General features: G+C 37.4%; 1 protein-coding gene across 1 annotated transcript; it reads left to right on the top strand.

Annotated features, from left to right (window-relative positions):
* Positions 1 to 890: 890 nt before the first annotated feature.
* On the top strand, positions 891 to 24,216 carry npffr2a (neuropeptide FF receptor 2a). The gene is made up of 3 exons (XM_067571758.1): positions 891 to 1,323; positions 9,361 to 9,460; positions 14,484 to 24,216. The coding sequence occupies exons 1-3, from the start codon at positions 996 to 998 to the stop codon at positions 15,334 to 15,336; spliced, it is 1,281 nt and encodes a 426-aa protein (XP_067427859.1). The 5' UTR covers positions 891 to 995; the 3' UTR covers positions 15,337 to 24,216.
* Positions 24,217 to 24,898: the final 682 nt, after the last annotated feature.

The raw sequence follows: 24,898 nt of genomic DNA, 5'->3' as shown, positions 1-24,898 counted from the left end.
ACCTCATTATGGTACAAAGTTTGAGCCCTTTTCAGTTATCTCTTAGCTGAACCCAATTCACTGCAATGTCACTTCTTATAGACTTTAAACTTTATGGCTTCAGTTCTATTACCTCCCCCTCTCAAGTAAGGCAGCCACCATAGTCTGACAGACTGATTCGCTTTTAAACTCCTGTTTGTTCTACCGAATGGCTTGCTCTTCTTTTTCCTGACACACTCATTAAGAAGATGTTATATTTTCAAAGATCTTGATGGTTGATGGTTTGATCACTTAACTTTTGGTGCCAACTTGTCAGTGTTCTCAAATATTCACTTTTACAGTGCAAAGAGCTTTAAGGCTCTGATATTTTTCATATAAGTGCTAGCGAACAGTGTCATCATAATGAATTATGCACTCTCTAGATATAAATGGAGACGGAGGGACTACGTCATACAGCAACTAAATATTACTTCCAGCTTAAGCTTTAATATTCCATTCCCTCCTCGTTTATATGTTCCAAAATTAATTATGTAATTAATTAAACAAGGCTACACAGAACACATTCTATGAATTTTGTCAATGGTGTTTCCATTATTTGATAAGTTTTTGGTTGAAACAAGATATTTGTGCAAGATGTGAAACTGAGAGGAAGTAATAAATAACTTGAAAACTCTGTATGTATAATATGAACATGTATAAATTTAGACGTAATTCTGCAAATGCACCAATTTTCTTTGGTGTGGATCCATAAAAATGCATCGTTGTTCCATGTTGCTGTTGGTTTCACTTTTAACAGTTTCATTTTTTGCCTCATAACTCTTTTTTTTCTTCCTTTTTTAATCATAAATAGTAAAAGAAATGAGATTTCAGTCTAAGAATATGAAAACTAAACATCTCAAAAATTGTCACATCTTCGTCATGCCTTCTATTCCTCTACATTCTTTGAAATTACACTTGAAAGTGCACTGATTCACCATTAAGTCACATGCTCTCATCTTTCTTTTTCCAGGATTAAAATGAATGAAGGACCTGAAAACAACTTGACTCAACTGTATGACAGCTGGACATTTAACAACTCCTCCGTGGAGTCCATCATACCCAGGAACAACATCACTTATGTTGGATTTTACCTGCATCAGCCGTCCACAGCAGCCATCTTCATCGTGTCCTACCTGCTGATCTTCTTGGTGTGCATGGTGGGGAATGGAGTGGTGTGTTTCATTGTGCTGAGGAGCAAAAACATGCGGACTGTCACCAACTTGTTCATACTAAACCTTGCTGTGAGTGATCTCCTGGTTGGGATTTTCTGCATGCCCACAACACTTCTTGACAACATAATTACAGGTGAGCAGGACAGTGATTGCTTTATAGTGATGTGTTCATTGTGTTGTTTGATTATAACTGTGGCTTGTGTCAAAACAAGGACAATCTGGTCATGCTGGCTGCGTTTTATTGGATGGATAGTCATGAAATTTGGTATTCCTGGTATCCAGAGGATGAATCCTAATTAATATGGTGGACCTATGACATTTTATCTAACATGTCAGTGTCCATATGTTTAACATTTTGGCTGAAGACATGATACCTGAAAAATGATGACCTAATCTCAACAACTATGAAGTGAAATGCCATGAAATTTGGTCCAGACATTCATGGTACCCAGAGGAATGAATCCCATCGACTTTGTTGATATAGTTCACACATACTATATAGCTCACAGAGAGCCCTACATTCTACAAGATTGCATCTACAAACATCTGTAATTAGGCAAATTCGGTGCCAAATATTGAAAACCAGAACCAAACCTGAACCAAAACTCCCTCACTGCTTCTCAAAATAGCTCAAATCTTACAATCTGAGCCAGGCATTGACATGACATCCTAAACATTAACCTATAAACATTTTAGCATCACACTTAAAGCATGGCTAAGTGTAAGGACAGCTTAGTCTGACAAAATATAACTAAGGCTGGTGACACTGAAGAACTGAGCCTGATAAACTGACTCTGAAATGTCCAAAAATGGCCTCTGTACAGAATATAAACCCGTTATATTCTCTTCTGGTGCCACCCTTTTCATGTTTTGATAAAGATCTGTAAGTTTAAGTTGTGTCTCCATTTTTCCACCATCCAACAATGATGTTTTCTGGTGTTTAATGAAGCATTACAGCTTCACAGGGCTGCTAGCTTTGTCAATCCTTTGATTAACCGTGATCCCAAATGCTGCATTTATTGAATCATTGATACAATGTAATTTTCTGTAGGGCATACACCAACATAAACCTTGTGAACACCATGAATTGACCTACTGTTTCCTTAACAGCCTGTGGTGATCAAAATAAAGGAGGCTTAGAGGAGCTGGAATTGTGAATTGTCATGGAGGCAATAGTCTTTCCTGCATGAATGAATATGATCGGGCTTTTTATGCACTGCACTGATTTGACTTGGCAGCTGGCTCTCGATGACACAAATCTCACATGAGTGATTCTCAAGGCAAGTGATAGTGGCTGAGAGTTCATGCTCTTCATATCGCCTGACATGTTTACAGTAGCATGTGGTGCTTTCTTAAGGGATGACTTGATCTTTTCAGGTTTAAAGCAAAAGACAAAGAAAATCATAATTCAGGATAATGTAAGTTGCCTCTCAACTGAGTAATATCATGAAACAAAAAAATCAATTCTCAGAAGATAGTAAACTTGGACAAAAATGTATTCACACTCATTCTCAGGCTTTTTGAGATGTGTTTGATTTGGATCCAACCCAGTGTGGATATTTTCAACTTGAAAATAATAACAAAATAAAGCCTGTGAGCACGTCTCTTTTGTTACACATGAGAATATCAATTGAATGACAAACGAATTTGATTGCAGTGAAATCAATTTGGATTGAGTATAATGATTAAATAGATAAATACACACCAATTATCCACCTATTGCCTCTTCATAAGAGTAGATATTAAGCATCCAAGAACTGTGTAATCAATTATTATTGTCTGAATCAAGAACACATCAAACCCCAACATGGAGTTTGGTAAAATCCAGCTGGCAAAATGCTTTGTATGATTAAATCCCTGCTGCAATGATATTAATCAGAATTAAACCCTGAAATATTATGGACAGCTCACTGCTACCAGAAGTAAACAAGAATAAAAGCTTATTAGCTTTGCAGTAGATTCTCACATTTATATCACATATACAAAATATGCAAAATTCTATAAAAACAACATCTGCTCTGCTGTGAACAGTGTTGTCACCTTTTCCTTTTTCTATCAGTAAATAACAGTCAGGAAAAAAAAGAGACTGATGTGAGCTGTGAACCGTTAATGGTGAAGAATTGCAAAAATGAAAATGTCTCATCAAGTTTGTTCATATGTGATTCCTTCAGCAGCAGAGGAAGGTGTGAGGTCTGAAATCGCCATCTGCTGAGCAACCAAAATATGTCATGTTTACTTGACAATGACGCTTATAAAAGACCTCCAGGGACTATGATTGGTACTGTGGCCAGCAATCAACAAGATATCTTGCTCTGAACTATGGCTGCAACTTACATCATTATCCTTTTTTCTTTTTTTCAACAAATGCCCATCACATGTTAGCAAAGCTTAAAGAGAAGTCTTACAATGGCTTACTGTATTTTTTCTAAACAATACTAATAAAAAAACTCCAAAAGTATTAGAACTTAAAATGTAATGAAACAGAGCAAAGCAGCAAATCCTCAGAGAAGCTGGGATACCCATTTGATGATTAGGTTAAATGTTTAATTGTCATCGATTGTCCAGTCTACTGGCTAATTAATTTTGTTTTAGTGCGACTGTCAACCAGTGTTGAATGGAGTTACATTGCCATGCTCAGAGGCTGCACCCCTAGCAAAACAACAACAACAAAAAAATCAAAAATACCAACAACTCAGGCAACAAAATACTTAACAGACAGTTAAGTGAACAAGAGGTCAGAGGTGAAGTGGGTTAGAAAATAGACTTGTTGGTAGGTTGGCTATGATCTTCACATTATGAACAACAATTACCAGAAAATGTTTATAATGCATTTGGCATTTTTTAGTCACTTGGGCTTTTTCTATTTTTTTCTGTTGCAGCCTGAATACAAAATGGATCAAATTATAAATGTTGACACTGTATGCAATCACTAATTAATTGAACCACTATTTGTTAAGTGAGTAATAGATGTTAAGTATTGAGTTTTGAGCCAGGAACTATTTACCTCTTTGCCTTTTTAGCAATCTACTGAAATTCTAATTCTTCTAAATGGCATTAAAATGTTTTTTTTTTCTTTGTTAATTGACTCTCAGTTTTGGCCAGTTCAGCTGATGGTTATGACTCACATCAAAACACAACATGTGTCTGTTTCAAGTCCCACAGGTGTCAGAGCTTGACAGTGCAGAAACTGTCAACATAAATCAGAAAGGCATTGATCTGGAGAGGATTTTCAGAAGTGCTGGGATTTGATAACAGCACAGTAGGCTTCATTAGGAAGAAAATTTAAAATATTCCATTAGGGTTTATCCGATATAAGATTTTAAAGACTGGCAAGGTTATATTTGAGTTGTCGCTGCATCTTTTTAAAAATGGATACTCAACAAAAGAGAAACTTTCAGGATTAAAATATTTACTTTCTCTAATAACAACTAAGTACTTAAAAAAAAAAAAAGTAAATGCAATGAATGTGAACTGAAAGAAGCGATCAAGCAAACAAACCCTACTCAGAAAAACTAAAACACTCGTACTGTAGCACTGCAGATGCTTTTAGTTGCTTATCTGAGAGGGATGTAAAATAATGTACTTTAATGCACAGTATGACAAGAAAAGCACTCAGCAAACCAGGGCAAACAAAGAAAAATCTGAAGTCCCCCTCCTCTGAAAAACATGTTTTTGTTAATGTGATTTTTCTTGAATTTTAAGCTTCACTGTGCAGAATGATGTATGTGCAGAGTTTGATACAAGAAGGCTATTTTCACATCCATCTGCTGAAAGTGGAAAGGTGAGGTGGGAAACATTTGCATCAAGTAGCTGAACTTTTAAATCAAGTAATAACTGTGTGAGAGAGAAAAGTGTAGAGAAAAGATGTAGCTAGGTGCTTTTAACAACTTAATTATTTTTGTTTGTGTAAAAACCATATCAGATAAATTACTATTCAAAAAGTATTTTATATGTCTTAAAACATGTTTGGAGGAGTCTTTAAAACAAGGTAAGAAGTGTCTTCAGCCATGCTAGTGGCTCTGTAAAGTTGTGCTAGGACACAGCAAAACTTTGAGCTAAATGCTAACGTCAGCATGCTAACACGCTCTCAATGACAATGTTAACATGTTGATGTTTTGAAGGTAATATTTGCCATGTTTTCCATACCTTAGCTTAACATATTAGCATGATAACATTTGCTAATTAGCATTCAACACAAAGTACAGCTGAGGCTCATGGGAATATCATTATTTTTGCAAGTATTTGGCCATAAACCAAACTAGAGCTGTAGCTAGAGGGAATCAGCTAGGGGATCACAAAAGTCTTGGCATCATTGACATCTGTGCCAAATTTAATGGTCAAAACATGTCACTAAAAACCAAAAATGTAAACCTTATGGTGGCGCTAGAGGAAAAGTCAGAGGATCAACAAATTCAAAGTCTTCTTACTTTTTAAGGACAATGGATGCATGTACATAATTTCATGACAGTCCATCCATTAGATCTTTTTCAAAGAAGACATTGTGACATGTCACAGTTGGAAAAGCACAGGTGTAAATGATCAAATAAATGATGGCTGAATTCCATTTAGCTGCTTCAGTTTCAGGGTCCTGGTATTGTGCATGCTGTCACTGTCACATTGTCATGGTTTACTTGCAGACCTGAGCCATGTTAGTGGAATTAGTGACACTTGTGCTTTTCCTACTATGACAAGTCAAAATGTGTGCTGTGAAAAAGTCTACAGTTTAGATATTTCAGTCTGGACCAAAATGGTGGACTGACCAACAGACCGACATTTCCATCCCTAGAGCCATGGTGCTAAAAACATGAAGAGCTTCACCAAATTGTTTGCAGTCCATTGTATTGTGGGATGTTTTTGCCATTTTGTCCACCCTAGTATGTTGTTGTGACATTTCCCAGTGGGATGCAGGCTTTGGCAAGAGGCAGAGGTTACAGGAGGGGGAGGGGGAGCACCAGCAGTCATTACAGTTGACTGACGTTCAACAAATACGGAAATACTGTAATTTGTCCTATAGCTGATCATCCGACCAAACTGAACAACAAGGAAAGAAGGACCATCCTGAGGGAGAAGACCAAGAATCCACAGATCGTAGACAAAAAAACGACATAGATCCTGCTGCAAGCACAACAGTCAGAGTGCGCTTGTCTCAAATCTGAGCAGAGTCGGAGTAACAGAGAAAGTGATGGCTGTAAAAAAAAGGGTCAAGTCAGGTTGCAGCTTGCAAAAAAAAAAAAAAAAAAAAAACACATGAAAGAATCAGAGCAGGGATTGAAAGACTTGCTGGTGTCTCAGAGATGAAAACTGAACTCACTCAGCTGTAACGTAAAGCACTGTCAAACTGGGCAGAGCTCATCACCAGTCTACCAGCATCCCTACTGGGAAGCAATGTGGTGACAGCCTCATGCGAAGTGGTGCTTTTCAGCAGCAGGGACTGGGAAAGCCAATGACATTTGACTAGGCAATCCACAGTCAATCACAGTCCAACTGAACAGTGATGCTGAGCATACTGGTGAATACTGGACACCAGTCATTACTGAAGTCTTGGTTTTTATACTGTGCCTTTACAAAAACAATTTCAATGAGGATGTAGAAATGGTTAGGAAAAAATGTAAGAAATATGATGTGTATGTGTGTGTGTGTGTCTGTAGCTTATATGATTAATGAAAACCTGAGATGAGCGATAGGTTACACTGAACATTAAAAGCAGCTTTCGGTCACTTTGTGAGTCTCTTGTTTGTCCTCCGAGTATTCTGTTAAGACTGGACAACGAACAATCTACCATGGTCTCTTAAAGAAAGCTTTCATCTAATGCACCATTAAGATGTTTACAGTTCATAATGCTTTAACTGAGAATAATGAAGGTTTCGTCATTTGCATCAATACGCACTCTCCTTGCAATTTGTGAACTACATGAAAGCAGCATCACAAGGAGGACATGAAACCCAAAAGTGTTCTCTGTATCTACTATACATTTATCAAATAGCTTTTAAACACACTATTGTTGGTAATGAGACTGCATATCACACTGCATAACTTTTATAGCTAGTGAGATATATACATATATATATAAATATATATGTTACAGTAATTAGTATTTTTTGAATTTCATCTTGGGCTTTGAGAAACAGTGATGGGCATTTTTTCCACATTTTCTTTTTTACATTTTGTAGATAATAGGATCAGTCAATTAATAGAGAATATAATCGGCAGATGAACTGATAATGGTCTACTGGTGTATCTGATTGAATGTGTGTTGAATGGTCTGTGGTGAACAGGATAAACGTTAATGGAACATTTGAGCACAGCAGCGATATGTGGCGATAATCAGAGCAGTGCACATAGCCAAGGTGGCACTGAAAACAATGGCTGATGAAAAATGATTCTGCCGCTGATCATCTGTAGGCAACATAACACACTGACAACCAGTTTTATTATATTTCTAATAAGGATCTTAATCTGATGATGAAAGAAATTCCTGGGTCATGATCTGTTCAGCACAGCTCACTAACAACATTAATAATCCAGTTTACTGACAGGGGAACAGGGCATGCAATGGATGAGATGGACAACATGTTTTATGATGTGTGGCAAATATATTCCATTAATTTTTAATTTCAAATAAAATGTGACAGCCCTAATTTGTAGTTAAATGTGTTTCTTCTCTAGGGGCCAAAAGTTTTAATGAAAATTCAGACACATATTTGCAAATTTCCTCAACCAAGCTGTGACCAGACTGTACTGACAAAAATCATATGGCTTCTATCTTATTCTATGTTCAATCTAGTTTAATAATCTCAGTGAAATCAAACAAGCAGAAAACATATTTCTTCTTTTTTGTTGCTTCATGGTGAGAAACCAAAGTTTGTATTTCCACTACCAGATGGTATAATGTGGTGGATTTTAATCTCTCTGAAACTTCTTGACTAAAAGAATGACAGAAAATCTTCCATCTTCACTCAGTATCCCTTAGCATCTGTTCCCCACCAAATCCTTCCTCTTAAATTCCCTGAATTTCATTCCCCTTCAAATTTTATCTCCCTTGCTGCAACAACCTCTTAATTCTCTGATTCAGTTTCAACCTCACGCATACTGCAACAAACTTGAGAAAGCTTCATATCCCCAGTCTACCTTGATTAAAGAAGTGTGACAATTAAGCACAACTACAGGTTACAGAAGCCAGAGGTTATACTGATCACAGTCTGCAGTCTGTGATTATTTTGAGACAGCGACAATATGACACCTACACTGTCAGTACTTTTGCTACTAGTAACTAGGGATGTGCAGAGGCCCTGGTATTTGTATTTATATCTGTATTTGTTAAGGCAGCAAAATTATTTGTATTTGCATTCTAATAAAAGTGGAAACAGACTTAAAAATCCTGTTTTTGGTTTTGTTTTTATTGCGCTTTTAATTTTAGAAAATTAAACTGTTACGATAAGTGTTCATGAATAAACTACCTTACGAAGGAGGTCCCCACCCGGGTCTCAAAACTGGAGTCTCCTAGATCACAGACGACTACTGAGCTAAAACTTTACTCTTCGCCTCATTGCAGACAAACCTCTTCCTATTTATACACCCATAACACAGAGACGTGTAGGGAAGAACTTCAAAGGTGATTATTGCTTTGCACTTTTCATTTATTGCCTATTTTTTACAACCTAACTGTGGAAAGGAGAAGGGGAACAGCAGGTTATGGAGCACTTGAAAGCACTTCGCTTGTGTCAGTAGCTCAGATTTATCTCTGGGGAACACCCTCAACTCTGGAAGTGATGTCCAAATTAGCGATGTAACCGACCTGCGCGCTGGTATTTGACGTGTTTTTTTTTTTCTCCCAAAAACAAATAATTTTTAAAATATTTGTATGAAACAAATATTCATAAAAACCCACTATTTGTGTTTTGCTGAATAACATATTTGTATTCGGACACACCCCTACTGGTAACCAGCAGCCCTGATTAAACACCACTAAGGAAGGGATTGTTTCCCCTCGAGACGCTCAGATATGACACTTCATTCAACTCCTCCTGAACTCTGATGTGTGTGTGAATGTGTATGGAGTAGACCGAATTCATTCAGCTGTGAAGGTACATTAAATCCAGCTTATATGCTGTCCTGTCTGAACTTGTTACTGTAACAGTAAATCAGCTGAATGCATTTTTTCCGTCAACAGGATGGCCTTTTGGAAGCCTGGTCTGCAAAATGAGCGGAATGGTTCAAGGGATCTCCGTGTCAGCATCTGTCTTCACTCTGGTCGCTATTGCTGTCGACAGGTACAGTGGTTGTATATTACTACTATTGCAACATAAAATATAACAACCCATTTCATCTTTCACACTTAAATAAATTGCACCTCGAAAAAGTGCTTTATGTGCAAAAGACAACATGAATCTAGAAAGCACTTTCAAGCGCACAAACCACCATGAAGGCTACACAATCCTCCGAAATTATGTTAAAAAATATTAACTTAACTCAAGGTTCAGGTTCAGTGTTGCCTCTTCTGAAGCTTTCAACAGTATGTAATGGTCTTCTTCAGTGAATGCAAGATACGATCAAAAGCTGAATGCAACCCACTAGCCTAATCTTAAAAATTACAGCTGCCTTACTTGTAAGTAAACTGTAAAGTAAACTCTAAAGTAACTGTAAGTCAGTAAACAGTCTTTCTTTTATCCACAATGATAATCAACACGTTCATTTTCTCCTAGCTAGACTACTGTAACTCCCTCTCACGTGCCTCAGTCAGCCAGACTTCTAACCAGAACCAGCTGTAGGTCCCACATCACCCCTGTTCTTGCTTCCCTCCACTGGCTTCCTGTAAAATTCAGAATCAACTATAAGATCCTGCTGATTATGTATAAGGCACTCCATGACCTTTCCCCTAGCTACGTTTCTGACCTCCTTGTTTCTCATTCCACTTCTCGACCACTATGATCCTCAAAACTTGACCTTTTATCTATCGCTCGCACTAAATGCAAAACAAAAGGTGACCGAGCATTTGCAGTCTTAGCCCCAACTCTGTGGAATCATCTTCCACAATATATTAGATCTGCTGAATCTTTGGACTGTTTTAAACGGTACCTAAAAACCCATTTATATCTGCAAACCTTTCTATAGACCTCCCTCACTGTTCTCATGTCTTGTTTCATTGTGCCGTGGGACTTTTACATATATAAGAACATCCATCACATTCAAGCCGCTGACAAATGAGTTCACACAATGCTGATTAAGTCTATCACCGCCAGGTAAATCTCTCTGTATCAAAGATATATATATGTTTGCTGGCTTAGCCCTCTGCTAACTTAAGGGATAAAATGATTTAATCATGCAGCTCTTCTAGACTTTCCAAATGTTATTGGACTGAATGGATCAAATTCTGACAGTGAAACGAGTCATTTTGCGAGGGTTGTGATGCTCAAAACAATTTATCTAATTTTACCGTTTTACAGCCGCAACAGTAGCAACGGGGACCGGCTCACGCATGTACTCATAGAAATGGCGTTACATCCAAGCAACTACTATTTACTCTCACTGTCAGAAGAGGGAGACAGAAGTTCCGCACTGCAGGTTTAATTCTTGGTAATATGAAGCAATGGTTTGGTGTCATGATTATCCGTTCAGCACGGCTCGCTAGTTTTCTCCATTTTGCGTTTGCAAAGAGAACAATGGCTTAGTTTACTGATGGCAAAAAGCATGCAATGGGTAAGACGGACAGTGCATTTTAGGACACTAACAGAATTCTCAGCTTTTTTTTTTACCACATTTGAACAGTCGTTTAATTTTTTAATACAAAATGACAGCTGTAGTAAGTGAATTTATTCAGTTATAAAGGTAATGCAGTATCTATAGTTGCTAAGTTAAGAGCAACTTAAATGTCCCATCTCACAATGTTAAGAAATCTTGGATCTGCACCAAAATCAAGTCACTTGTTCTTTGGCCTTTTATCTTATTTTCCACTGCTTATTAAGAAAGGCACACGAGCAGGATTGTACAGCTTTACTGTGTTTATCTGTCTGTACTTGTCCTCTTTTGAACGATCATGCCCAATTGCCTCATTGCTGTTCATCGAGATAACAGCAGTCAGAAGTTAATCCTGCTTAATCACTTGATAAACCATTTGAGGAGGCTGCAAAATCTCACAGTGGGAGAAATAAACTTTGTTGTTGACAACAAGCACACTCACATCCAGTGGAATTAGAGGGTGTTATGGAGGACGAAAGGTTGAGAACAGCTCTCCAAGCTGTTAAAATGACAGTGCTGGTATTTTTCCATCACCCGGTCCTCAGACACTAGATGTGTAGTGAAGTCACTCTGTCACTATTTGAAATCACTGGAGGGTGTCTGTGCCTCTAGACAGGACAGACGGAGTTTGCGATGCTTTGACATTCAAAAGTCAAAGTCACCTTACATATCTATCAGCTGCATGATTAGAATTTGATTTGAATGGGTCAGGAGCATAAAAAGCTCTCTTGTCTGCCCTTTTGGCTAGTTTATTCATGCACAGAGGAGTCAGATCACTTTGCAGGCTTAACTACTGTATCTATCCTAATATGAGCATAATACTATTACATCATTATCCCATATTCCAACCAAATACTATGTTGGGATGACAGAAACTTGATACCTATTAGTGGTCAACAAAATCCTTTCCTCCCCCTAGAAATCAGTGATCATTTGGGCCTGGAAGTCTCTGCATGCCTCTGCGCTAATTCAGATTCTTTCTCAGTGAGAGCTCCAGTCAATCCACCTCCTGCCTAACATCGGAGATGCCAGTTTTGCCTGAGCTGTAATGATTTCCATTCATCCCCTGGTTTCCAACTGATCCCCAGTGAAAAGTGCCAAATGCACATGTCCAGATTCAAATCGACTTTTAACGAGTGGTGTCTCAACTCGTCTGTGTACATTCACACGACTGCAGCTCCTTTACAGTACAAGCTTCCAGCTCTGCTAATAATTAGACTTTTTAAGCAGAGGCAATATCTATATTTGAAAACTTGTGTCCTACATGATCTTCCTTCCTTCCAGTGGTTGAATATAAGTCAACTAAAATTGTAAATTGTACTTTACTTGAGCTTTTTCCATTTTCTGAAAATTTCTGCTATTTTACTGTTAAGTAAAATAGCAGAAATGATTGTTAGTTACTTTGCAGATTAAGATTTTCTTTACAAAATTTGATCATCTTATAAAATATGATTAATTGCATTGCAGATTTAACTGCCCAAAGGTGCATAAACTAGTTAAAAATAAGTTCTTCTTATGTCAGTGATATCCTAGTAATACAAATAATACTATAACTATTAAAAAAGTATTAGTAGTATATTAATAGTAGTATATTTGAAGGATCTGAATACTTCTTCCACCACTGCTACATATTTCTGAATCTGTTTGCATTATATGTTACTGTAACAGTAAAAAATACCCACAGATCACAAATACAATACTGTGCAAAGGTTTTTCAAGGTATTTGGCAAGTAGGTTGTTCAAAGCATTTTGAAGTTGTCACAGTTCTTTTGTGAATTTAGTTTGTCTCAGTTGCTTCTGTCTTTTCATGTAATCCCACACTGACTTGACGATGTTGAGATTGGGGCTCTATTGGGGCCATACCATCTGTTGCAAGACTCCTTGTTCTTTTCATTCTCATTGTTGCTGAAGATAGTTCTTTATGATTTTGGCTGTATGTTCGAGGTCATTGTCATGCTGCAGAATACATTAAATTTGGGATGAATCAGACGCATCCCTGACGGTATTGCATTATGGATAAGAATCTAAACATCTAAAGTGCTTAAAACTTTTGCACAGTACTGTGTATATTCTTGAATGAATTCTTGGAATTATGTCTATTAATTATTATTCATTCAGCCCATAAATAGATAAATGCATACTGTTTGAAAGTGAAGACTGGTTCAGGGATGCAGGGAGTTCAGGGAGTGCAGTATCATGCAGGAAGCTTCCATAATATCAATGCTATCCTTCATTTTCAAACAAATCTGTATGTACAAATGTTTGTGCAGAATGAACACCATATAGATTTGTCTCTCTGCACAAGAACATTCCCCCCAGATTTGTTTAATAAATTCAGTATGTACACTAGCTTATATTTGTGTTGATCTTATGCATGCAAGTCTCAACTCCATATTTACCAGTACAGTACAAATAAGGTACATTGCAAGTTCACAGATTAGATATCTCAGACGTGACTGGTGAGAGAAAGAGCCTGAAGAAGAAGAGTGATTTCATAGAAATTCAAACCTTTGTCAAAGAAAGCATTTTGTGACGGTTTCAGCGATGGCATTTTAAAAAAAACAAACAAGAAAAGAAGATTAGCCAAAGGGTCACTGATGTGATTAGTCATACATGTTTTCAGCACTGCACAGAGACAGAAATAAAATACAGCCTCAAGCAGCAATGATAGGGGTCCAAGCAGATTGTGAGCATTCGTCTTAATATGACCTCAATAAGCACTTGGAAACATACCACATGCTTGAACTGCTGCAGTGTTGGCAAGGAGGACTCGACCACCTGGGGATTCAAATCCTGGACCTTTGTATCCGCAGAGAAGGTGACTTACTGACTGTGGCACTGGGGACGTGATTTTCCACACACCTTCTCACAAGTTGAGGCAATGACATCAGATGTGCAAAACTGGAGTATTTTTGTCTGTTTAAACTTAAAACAGTCAAAATATTGGTGATAAAATTCTGAAAAAAATTAACATCGTTCTGCTGGTTTCAGGTGTATTGTCAAATATTTTGGTGAAATTTGTTTAAAAATTAGATGAAATAGAAAATATGCATACAGTACAAATTACAGCAAGATATTGAATATCACTGTGGACTCACTGTTTGACCGATCTGAACACCATTTGAAACACTATCTAGTATCCAAAGAATGTCATTTTTGGTCACATATGAATGAAGACTTGTGGTGATATACGTAGATAATTAATTGATTTGAGTGACAGACTTCTGAATTGACCATAGGTTGCAAACTTTTTTCACAATTCAGTGGTTGTGCTGAAAAAATGGGGAATTAAGAATAAACAGTAACACCAGTGTTCTTTATTCAAACTGAACATTAGTCAACCACACAGCAGGCATATGGTATTTGTAATGAAGTCAAATCAAATTTCGTTTCTGTATTTATTTTTATTTTGTTGGATTTAGACAGTTTATTATTGAAAGTAACTATAATTATGTTGTTCCATTGAAAAAAAAAAGTTGTATATTCTGTGGAAAGTTAAATCTCTACATGCATCTCCCTTATTCAGTGATTTTTTGTTTTTTTTTATCCCTTTTGCAGATTCAGATGCATCGTCTACCCATTCAAGCAGAAGCTGACCATATCCACAGCCACCTTGATAATAGTTATTATCTGGGTTCTGGCCATATCCATCATGTGTCCCTCTGGTGTGATGCTACAAGTGACCAAGGAGCAAACCATTCGGGTATTACTGGGGTATGACAACAAAACAAGCCCTTTTTATTGGTGCAGAGAGAACTGGCCGAACCAGGAGATGCGGAAGATTTACACCACTGTCCTGTTTGCAAATATCTACCTTGCTCCTCTGTCCCTCATCGTGATCATGTACGCCCGGATTGGCATTACGCTTTTCAAAACAGCAGTTCCAACGGGAGGAAAGCCAGGCCACGACAACCGCCACAGTGTGTCAAAGAAAAAGCAAAGGGTGATTAAAATGCTTATAATAGTTGCTTTGCTTTTCATCCTTTCCTGGCTGCCTCTGTGGACCCTCATGATGCTGAGCGACTATGCCAGCCTGACTGAGCAACAGTACAGAATCATCAACATTTACATTTACCCCTTTGCCCACTGGCTAGCCTTCTTCAATAGCAGCGTCAACCCCATCATCTATGGTTTCTTCAATGAGAATTTCCGCAGAGGATTCCAGGCTGTGTTCAAGTTTAGCCTGTGCACGGCGGACGGACAGCGGAGGAAAACCTACTCTCACAGGCTGCAGGGAAACTCTGTGCTACCGGCTAATAATGCACAAACCTCCCTGGAGCCTATTTCTCTCAACAGCTTGGATAAGAACACTTCCAGGCGACTCAACAATGTCACTGAACAGGACTTGGTCATGGAAGACCTGGAGAAAGCATCTTGCAGCAGTGGGGGCGTGACTGCCGTGTCTATTTGAGGAGACACAGAGACATTCTTCCAGGGGTGGGAATCACAGATGAACTCATGATACGATATTATCACAATATTCTTCCCACAATAACGATATATCACAACAAAGGTGATTCTGCGATACACGATATACCACAAAGAAATAATGTACGATATATCACGATATCTGTAACTGAAGAAGAAAGAAAAAAATCATTTAAAAGGGCAGGAAATAGTCTGATAATGTACAATGTTTATTAACAGAAAAGAAATGCTGCCAAGTATAAAAAGCACGACACTGCTAACTGTAGCCTCAGTTTGTGCCTCTCACAGAGCTGCTGGTAGAGTTAGCAAGTCTGACAGGCGACGTTGTGCTAATAACCCAAAGATTTATTCCTTTTCTGCGGCAGTAAACACAACACATGACCTGACGATAACTAACTGCTATATTCAGAGCTGACAAGTGACGACGGTAGGCTAAATGATAACATGATAAAGAGCACGGCTACGGCTACGTACTGACACTCCCCCACAGACACACACACACACCAGAGAGCCTCTCGTAAAGCCGCCAGCTAAGCTAAAACATAGGCACCAAACAGAAACTTTTACAAAGGGCCATGAAGGTGCTTTTACTGACTGACACTGCACTGGAGCTTTGACAGTCACTAGAAGCACCTTCCTGCTAAAAACTTGCCGCCAATCAAGGCTTTTATCTTGTTAGAGCCTCATCACAGTAGCACGTCTCACATTTCAGAGAATGAGCCCAATGTCGTTTGACTAACAAAGGTACTTCAGCACTGAAATCCCATTTTGAAATTAGGCTTTTAAAACCTGATCCTACGGCTTTATGAACATGCAGGATAATTACAGTAGAAAGAACCCATTGTGATGTTACTCATTCTTTAGTGAAGCTTGCAAAGTACATTATTGTACAGCTATTTTTTAAATTTACTATTAAATAATTGAATATTTGGAGTGACTTGATAATTTCATGTATCTTTCACAAATCAGCTTAATGACTTTGTGGGTTTTATCACTTCAGAAAAGTTGAAACATGTCTCTGTAGTTTTCTGACAGTGTTACAAGATTAAGACAAAAATCTATTACCTTACTGGCTAGTACAATCTGAATACCTTGCCATTTTAACAAAAAATATTCATTAGTGTTCACTAACAACAACCCATGAGGCTTTGCAAGCTTGCCAATGGTTAGGCTCATTATATAGGTTAATGAGTCAATTATGCCTTAATTACTGTAATGTTGGAGACAACTGATAGCCTCTGTTGCCAGTAGGACTGTTGCTGCTGGCAGGCCACATCTCCCATAAAATCTGCAGCTTCCTATGTCAAAGAAATAAAAGGTTTTCTCTTTTCTTAGTTTACTAAACGAGAAACTGAATAAATTGTAAAAGGAATCTACTTTTCACTTCTTTGTGCATCAGTGATAGAGCTTCTGAAGCCTTTAGCTGAATCTGCAGTGGAAAGAAAAACACTTTCTCTTCATTATTTAGTTACAATATTTCTGTAACTTGACGTACAACAATCTGTACAGCTGTATCGATCTCATACAGACTTGTAACCATTTCGGTGGTCAATTTTTGGTCTCGTGTGGCTTTGGCACAGAAAGGGAAACATCCCTATAGTAATTTCCACTGACAAAACTAATTGGTGTGGTTGCGTTTCCGACTGGGGAAAACCGCTCTGGAACCAAGCATAAGCAATCCATCATATCTGATTTGAAACCAGCAGCCCTCTATTGTATATAAAATGTGTAGAGGCTGATGGAAGCTGCTAAATTTCTCACCACTGGTCTTATTTGTTTCTGGTAATTATGCCAATGTCTAACGATTAATGTGGTAATGATTTGTTGGTGTTAAAATGCTACAATCTTCAATTACAAAAGGTGAAATAGAGTAACAGAGTAATTGAGTGTATAAGAGATTGTCTTAGTTAAAATATCCCACCTTAGTGATTAAAGTTCAGAACAGAACAGATGTGTGTATTTAACAGGGAACCTGACAAAAAATTGCATGAAATGGAGAGTGCAGGTGACACTTATTAACACTGTTTTATCAGTCTACTTATCAGGCTTGAAAAACCTATTAAACTATTGAATCATCTACTTCCAAATGTTTTGAAACTGGGAATATTTATCCTGGCTTTCATTCAAAAATCTATTTTGCAAACATGTACATAAAATTTTAAAGTTACTACAAGCAACTTTTAACTGGTTATGAAACAGTCTCATGATGCCTCGGTACATAAGCAACCAAGACCATCAGCGAGAAGATCGGCTATTTCTATATAGTTATTCTAAACACCTGTCTCTGGGTTGGATTTACGGCACGCAGACCAGAAGAGCCTATATTTACATTACATGTAGCATTGTAGCATGAGGGAGTACTAAGACGTTAATCTCTTGTTTGATAATGTTAAAAGTAAAGTCGGACTTGTTGTCGGCTTCCTGACTCATTTTAAAAAAGATGAGAGAAACACAGAGAGAGTGTGAGCAAGTTGAGAGCATGTGAGAGAGAGAGAGAGAGAGAGAGAGAGCAGCGGTGATGGAGCGAACTAGAGAGTGAATGATGAGAGAGAGCGGCAATGTAGCGAGAACGAAGGAGTGAATTTGAGAAATAAAACATTATTTTTTGATTATTTCACAGCATTTACATTCTAAAGCACAAATAAACACACCCACACCTCCGCACAACCCTGATTTGATGTGAATGCAGCCTTACATGTAACCAAGATGTGTGTGAATGGTACTAAAACAAAGTTTACTTTGCTTCACCATCGTCATATTACAATTATTAATCTTACATAGCCACAAATAAAATAAAGTAGTGTCTTTTTTTCACTCACTTCCAAAACAAATGCACCCGCTCGCCAAGATCTTTATGACACAAGGCGGTGGTGCTCATGGGAAATGCAGTCTTCATTCTGGGAAAACACTACCGCTTTTGTCCACAGGGGGCACTAAAATCAACACAAAATGAAAATTCCTTGTAGTAACTTTAATGATGCTGGATCAAATATTATTTATTCATGAATATACCATGAGCCTGTTATGAATGTGCCATGTAAATCTCAGATAAAGTGTTTTGCTGTTATTTTTTATCTCTCTATGAACAGTCTTGTGCAGTTAACCTGTACAGTAAATGGGAAAAAAAAAACAGACGGCCAGCATCGGCCCCCAAAACATGTATTGTCTGCTGTGTATGTTACTGAGTCTAAAGCTGAGATTATAAGTGATTATGTGAAATGTTTGTCTCTGTGAACTGACTATTAGGAAAAATCTTGCAGGGGAGTGAACTCAAAAAAAACTTTTGGTTAAAAGATGTTTTAACTTTAGTTCAAAGGGGCTTATTTTGACAGTTTGTATAGCAAAGATGTAAAACTGTTTAAAACTGTTGTAAACTGTTTCTTACACCACATATTCATATAATAACCTGAGGGTGAAGGTTACAGAATGCCATCAGTGACATGACGCACTTTTGTGGCGGCCATATTGGAGGTCCTTATGGCAGTATACTAGTGATCCTGTTCTGTTCACAAGAACCTTTACCTCCAGGTTCTGACAGATCTTTTCTGGGGAAAACTCTCTGGTGCATTGGAAGAGATGAGTTTTATATTTGTCAGAGCAATAACAGCAGCTTGTTACAACAACACAGAAGAAGAGCTCGGCACTTAGCAAGCAGTGATAATCACACGGTATAAGCAGACTGAAAAGAAGTGCCACTTAACAGACACTTTAAACTTAATTAACATAAATTCAAGGAAACAAGGAAATAAATTATGCATATTTATTCAGAATAGACATACAGCTACAAAGAGACAAGAAACAACAGGATGTTGTTTTCAATGGAAACTTACAATACATGCAACAAAGGTTAAAAGTTTAACGTGATGCAAATGTCCTCTGCAGTACCAGATTAAAAATTCAGACGAAATAAACTGACTGTGTTGCTGACTGCACACTAACGTTAGCGAGACAGACCTGCCCTGGTGTAGCTCCTCTGCCGCTGTTTGACCAGTAGAAAGGCGTTCACTTGTGACTAAACAAAAGAAAACTGCTAATGAACGAAGGAGCGCTGTGCTGTTTACGTTGTACTTTGTAGTTTGGTAATGACTGTAATAGTGTTTATACTGTAAATAAGTTTGTTTCTCCATAGTGTATAGTAAAAGTGGTACAGTAGTGCACTTCTAGTCTCAATATATGAATCAACACATGCACATTTTACTGGCTATTTTTTGACTAGTCAATACAAATTAAGCAACAGCATTTACCTCTTCTTCAGTGAATATTATTTGTTCACACTACTTGCATTCTAAAATTTGTCAAGACAGCGAGTGATAGATTAATTCAGACTCTTGAGTCTGTAAAAACCTGGCAGCCTTATCTGAATACTGACAATTTGCCGTATAGTATCTTAATATTTGTTTAGAGGTCTGAGGGGACAATTCAAAAGTTGTATTGTTGAGTGGGAACTAAGATGCATCAAATAAGATTAATAAGTATCTCAGTCTTTAAGTCTGCTTGTGTGGTAGCAAAGTAGGGCCAGATTAATTGAACTGTTACTGGAGCAGTTCAACAGCATGTTTCAGTTGTATGAATCATGGGGGAGGGGTTCTTGCACTGAGGTCGCTGAGACTGCTGCTGTCATAAGGGGGAAAAACTTTGGTTTAGCTACTGCTAAAAGATTTTGACACTTGTCACAAGCAGGCGCCTTTACACTTGACAAGTCGTCCACTAAGATTCTCAATTATCCAGGTCATTGGATATGTACAAGTAATATGTCAAAAGCAACTGGACTTTGTGTTTTTGCCACTCACCGAAGTGGCTGCATCCCTTCTGTTGACTAGTCGAGAGCCCCGAGCCTTTTTCGCCACTGTGTGACTTGTTGGTGTGACATGAGATTTGCTGAGGTCAAATACTGTCATATGAGAGTCATCCAAGTCACAAGAATTTGGTTGTGAATTGTTAGGCCAAGACCCAGTTAGTCTCCATGCTTATAGATATTTGTGAATTAAAATTACAGCACATTTACATCACAGCCATCACATACACTGCCAATTCTATAGGGGACCTTCAAGATGGCGCCGAAAATGGTTTCTGAGAGGTTTCCAGCGCTCATTTGCCTCTATGTTGTACTCACACTACGTTCTTTGTGCAATGTTACTGCATCCAGACCTTGACCTCTCCGGTGAAAAGGGTTCATTGTCTCCCTCTTGGGTATGGCTGTGTGATCGGCTAACACACGCAGCTTTGAGGCCCTTGGTAACCCTGATTTAACCCCGTTTTGTAGAGCCATGTCACATCTCCTCATTGGATACTGCTACACACACTTGGGCTAAATGCTATGATCTATTATACAGTCTGACAGAATTAATGTTCCTGTGATTTTCTGGCTGAATGACCATCTGGAAACCTTGTTCACACACCCGGTTTATAATTAGATGCAATTATAGGCTACAGAACACATTGCGTGCATCTATGAGTGTTATGTAGGCAACTATGTTATGGTTGAGGTTTGAATGCATTTTACTTGATCTGAATCAGTAGTGAACCTGAATCCTTTTAAATCCCTTTGGTGTATTTCTAAATCTTTAGAAGCTAAACTGGATATTTTACTAACTCAAAACCTGGAACCAAAATGGGACCAGCAATTAGAAATCCAATCTTATGTATAAACCTAGTTAGGAATGAGCCACAACATAAATATATCAAAAGGTCATGTCAGTTTGTTGCCCTTTTAGCATCACAACTTTTGCTGGGTATTGTCTCAAAAATGTTGGATATAAATGCAAATAAGATACCTGGATTTTGATACAGATTTTTACTTTTAAAATACTTTAGTATGGGGACACGTTTAGCCTGTTTTTACCCATCTAAAAAACATACACCAAACTGCTTAATGCAGCCTTTAAAAAAAATAACTTTGCCTAAATAAAAAATATAGTCTAAAATTTCCTGATTTAGATCAAGAAAAAAACTGATCAAATAAGAAAATAAGCTCAAGAATCAGACAAAGCATTTGATGCAAACTTTCAATACTTTCCGTACAATTTTTGATACTTAATGGACACACGGACATGTCGGTTAGCATTCATTAAGTAGTTCTGCTTCCAATTCAGCATTTCCTCTTATACAGTATAAGCAGAAGTAGGGTCATAAAAATATAAAAACATTTTTGTTACAATTTTCAGTTGTTTTACAACAGTTGTCATGTTTTTCTGGGTTTTAAGCTGCTGTACATTGATTTATTCCTGTCAAAGAAGACGTCAGGGGTATCTATGATAATTTTGAACACCACATGATTCCACAGAAACATTCGGCACAAAAAAGATGTTAAGTGTGACACTCCAGTATTGAATGTAATGAATTTATACTTTTTGGTGCCTGTGGTGAAAAAAAACCTTTTCTTTCTGCTTCAATTTTTTTTTTCAAACAAGTATGGATGAATTACTGTGAATACTTTTCTTGGGATATAAAGAATCTTAGTATCTTTGTATTTCTGCATGTGAATATCTTGTGTACTAGCATGTGTGGTTTTTGTGTCTGCAACTACACGTTCTTAAATAATGTAAATTTTCAAAAAAATTATAAACATCTATTTGTTGGGACACAAATGTTGATAGTTTTTAAAGGAAGAGAGAAAGAAGTTTTTTTTTTAATATAGAAAGTAACGAAGTAAATGGTGTCCTATTTATTTGTGAAGGGCTATTCATCACGTTATCTATTACCTCTTTGATTGTCTGCGCAAAATATAACTGCAAGGTTTATAGTCGAATTTCTGAGTTTTAACAAAGGCTTGATAATGCCAATGTGGCATTTATGATATGATGACTATTTTCTTTGCACATGATCTGATGTAATTTTTCCATTTATGAAGAGGATTGAGAATTGAATTAGTAGAAGATTTAAAATAATGAAAACTGCTGTGCCTCTGGGAAAAAAGCAAACAGATTTTGTCCCACATCTCTGATACGCTGTGAAAAACAATGTTGACTCAGAAACAACATTTACATACATGGACTACAATATAATATATGGAATATGAAATCATATAAACACCACACACTCTGCCTTACAGTGGCTACAAACTTAAAACAGAGATGTCCTGGAAAACTAACTTCAACATACAAACAGCATTAATGAAAGAGCATTTGAGATTGAATGCTGGCAGGCAACCGTGACTTTGCGATGGAATGTAGAGAGGCAATTGCATAAGCGATGCACAATGAGGCGTTCGGATTCATATGAAATTAACAGACAAGGTGAAGGCCGATAGCACCGGTGATGCAAAGCAGGATGGCATTTGCTTCACAAGGCTATCATATTCATATTTCCTAACAGCTCATCACACCTATACCATGGCCACTTACCAAAGAAGAAAGTAGGCTGTTTTTAAATTGCCATCCATTTATTTAAGTGTGTTTGTAGTGGGTTTAATGTTAGTTCGAGTGAGAATTACCTGCAGTTTAACATTCCTCGCACACTGTTATGTAACAGTGGCTAAACTGATAACCACTATCCTGATATACAATTTTAATAGTCACAACTATTCAGACGTATGTATTTTCTATTTTCACTTGTTAAAACTGGAATGTTTACATGATAGTAGTTTAACAGTTTGATAAAAAAATAACGTTTTATTCAGAATAAGGTCAGTGCTCGGGATAATCACGGTCCATGTAGATGTCAGAAAATGATTCACCCGGGTTATTTGGAAGCGGAGTAGAATAAAAACATCACCACCCCACCGCCATGCCTCATATTGACTCATTCAAGCCAAATTCTCTTTGTCAACCCAGTAGGGAGACAAGTCTGGAAACAAGCATTTATGAATAGCTAGAGGCTATTTTGAGGATGACTAAGACCGTACAAATTTACATGGCTTATTCTTTGAGACCCTCTTTCGACTACATAGAAACCACTAATTTGTGCTCTCGAATAATCTGCAACCCTTTGGCAAAACTAAAATAAATGTTTGTTCTAAATTACAGAAGTCTTGTTAAGACGTATGGGCAAACATTTTTGTTCTGTTGCTGTGATGATCAGAGTGATGAGAACTGACGAGAACAATATCTGTGTTGAAACCATCCTTGCTTGGTGCTTTCCTTCCTTGAAAGAGTTTCTTTCAAGATCTGTGAACCAGTGAACACTGCTCCATCATACAATTCAGACAGTAGTTGTTAAAAAAAAAAAACAGGGTTATTAACTGTTTTTTTATTGTTTTGTCTAAAAGAAAAAATGCAAATGTGACACTTTTTTTCCAGATGAACAAGGCTAACACCAAGGCTGTGTCTGAAATAGTTCACTATTCACTACATAGTCTTACTTATTTGTGTTTGTGTGTTGTGACTTCAGTGTTCTGTTGTGTAGTGAGAATTACCTTATTAAAGTGTCTTCAAACTATCCCACAGTGTAACCTGAAAATTGGAGACCAAGGGATGGTTACTATCCAAGCACTAACTGCCAAAACATGCACGGCTTTTGGCACAGACCTGTGACCAACATAGTTTCATGAATTTACCAATTCACACTATACAGCCCATGTTGCGAATAGGGAATAGTGAGCAATTTCTGACACATTCTTCCTATTCTTTGAGTTCTCTTCTGCTTTCTTCACAGTCTACCGAGCTGAAACGCTTGATGCTTGCCTTCTGTCTCACTGTGTTTTATATATTTCCTTAAAAAGATCTTTTTTTTTTTGTTTTGATAATATGTAGAGAGAGTATTGAATCAATGGTTGTGGTTGTGTTTATGCTTTTTAAAATTGTCAAGCTAATTTTCTTGTCTTGCCTTTGTATCAAGAGATAATCTAATGTGCACAGACTGTGAGAGGGTGCATCAATGTTCTTGTGAACAGCAAAATGTCCAAATGGTCATTAATAAAGATATTTGTCTTAACTCATTAACAATAAAGTACTAAAATCTCTCTCTGGCACGGTCATTGATTCAGTGTGGAAAGAAAAGAACAATCCAAAGAAACTATACAACACATTTCAGTTCACAGTAATTCGACTTATTCATTGGCAATAAACCTTCAGCAACAGCTAAAATCTATAGAACAACTTTTAATGTTGAGCTTTTTTAACTCCTGGGGCCTTTTGTGAGAGCACAGACATACAGAAGACAATGAACTTTGTTGCCACCATGCTCAAAAGTATCAGAGAAGTTCTTGAATTATTTGTTGTTAACTGTCCAAGGAGTAAGTCCAGATGGATCATATAAAGAGAAAGAGGAGAAAGGAATGAATGGTTGGCACAGCTTTATGAGAGAAAAGGCTTCACTGGAGAGGGGTTTCAGAGAATAAGGCAGGAGTGTCTGTGAAAGAGTTGTCATCTATAGTGAATGATCTTGTGAGTCTTGTACAGATTAATTACCTTCTTCACAGTGTACTTTTTGTTATTCATTTCAATGTACAAGGTCACTCAAAACTTCCAATAACTATTTTTTTTGTTCAAACACATGGTGCTTAAAATGAAAGGTCATGTAACGACACTTTAAACAGTCTGAAAAACGCAATGCTGCAGCCATTTCTATTCCATCATTTCAAAAGAAAAAATTATAAGTGTTTTTTT

This window comes from Thunnus thynnus, chromosome 2 (assembly GCF_963924715.1).
Source record: "Thunnus thynnus chromosome 2, fThuThy2.1, whole genome shotgun sequence".
Taxonomy (NCBI): Eukaryota; Metazoa; Chordata; class Actinopteri; order Scombriformes; family Scombridae; genus Thunnus; species Thunnus thynnus.
The sequence above is the reverse complement of the archived record's forward strand: the minus strand, read 5'-3'. Positions and strand labels throughout refer to the sequence as shown.

Excerpts from the sequence above, each read along its gene's own strand:
- npffr2a (XM_067571758.1), top strand. The coding sequence starts at position 996 with ATGAATGAAGGACCTGAAAACAACTTGACTCAACTGTATGACAGCTGG. Across the intron at positions 1,324-9,360 it reads TCTTGACAACATAATTACAG|GATGGCCTTTTGGAAGCCTG; the intron begins GTGAGCAGGACA and ends TTCCGTCAACAG. Across the intron at positions 9,461-14,483 it reads GTCGCTATTGCTGTCGACAG|ATTCAGATGCATCGTCTACC; the intron begins GTACAGTGGTTG and ends TCCCTTTTGCAG.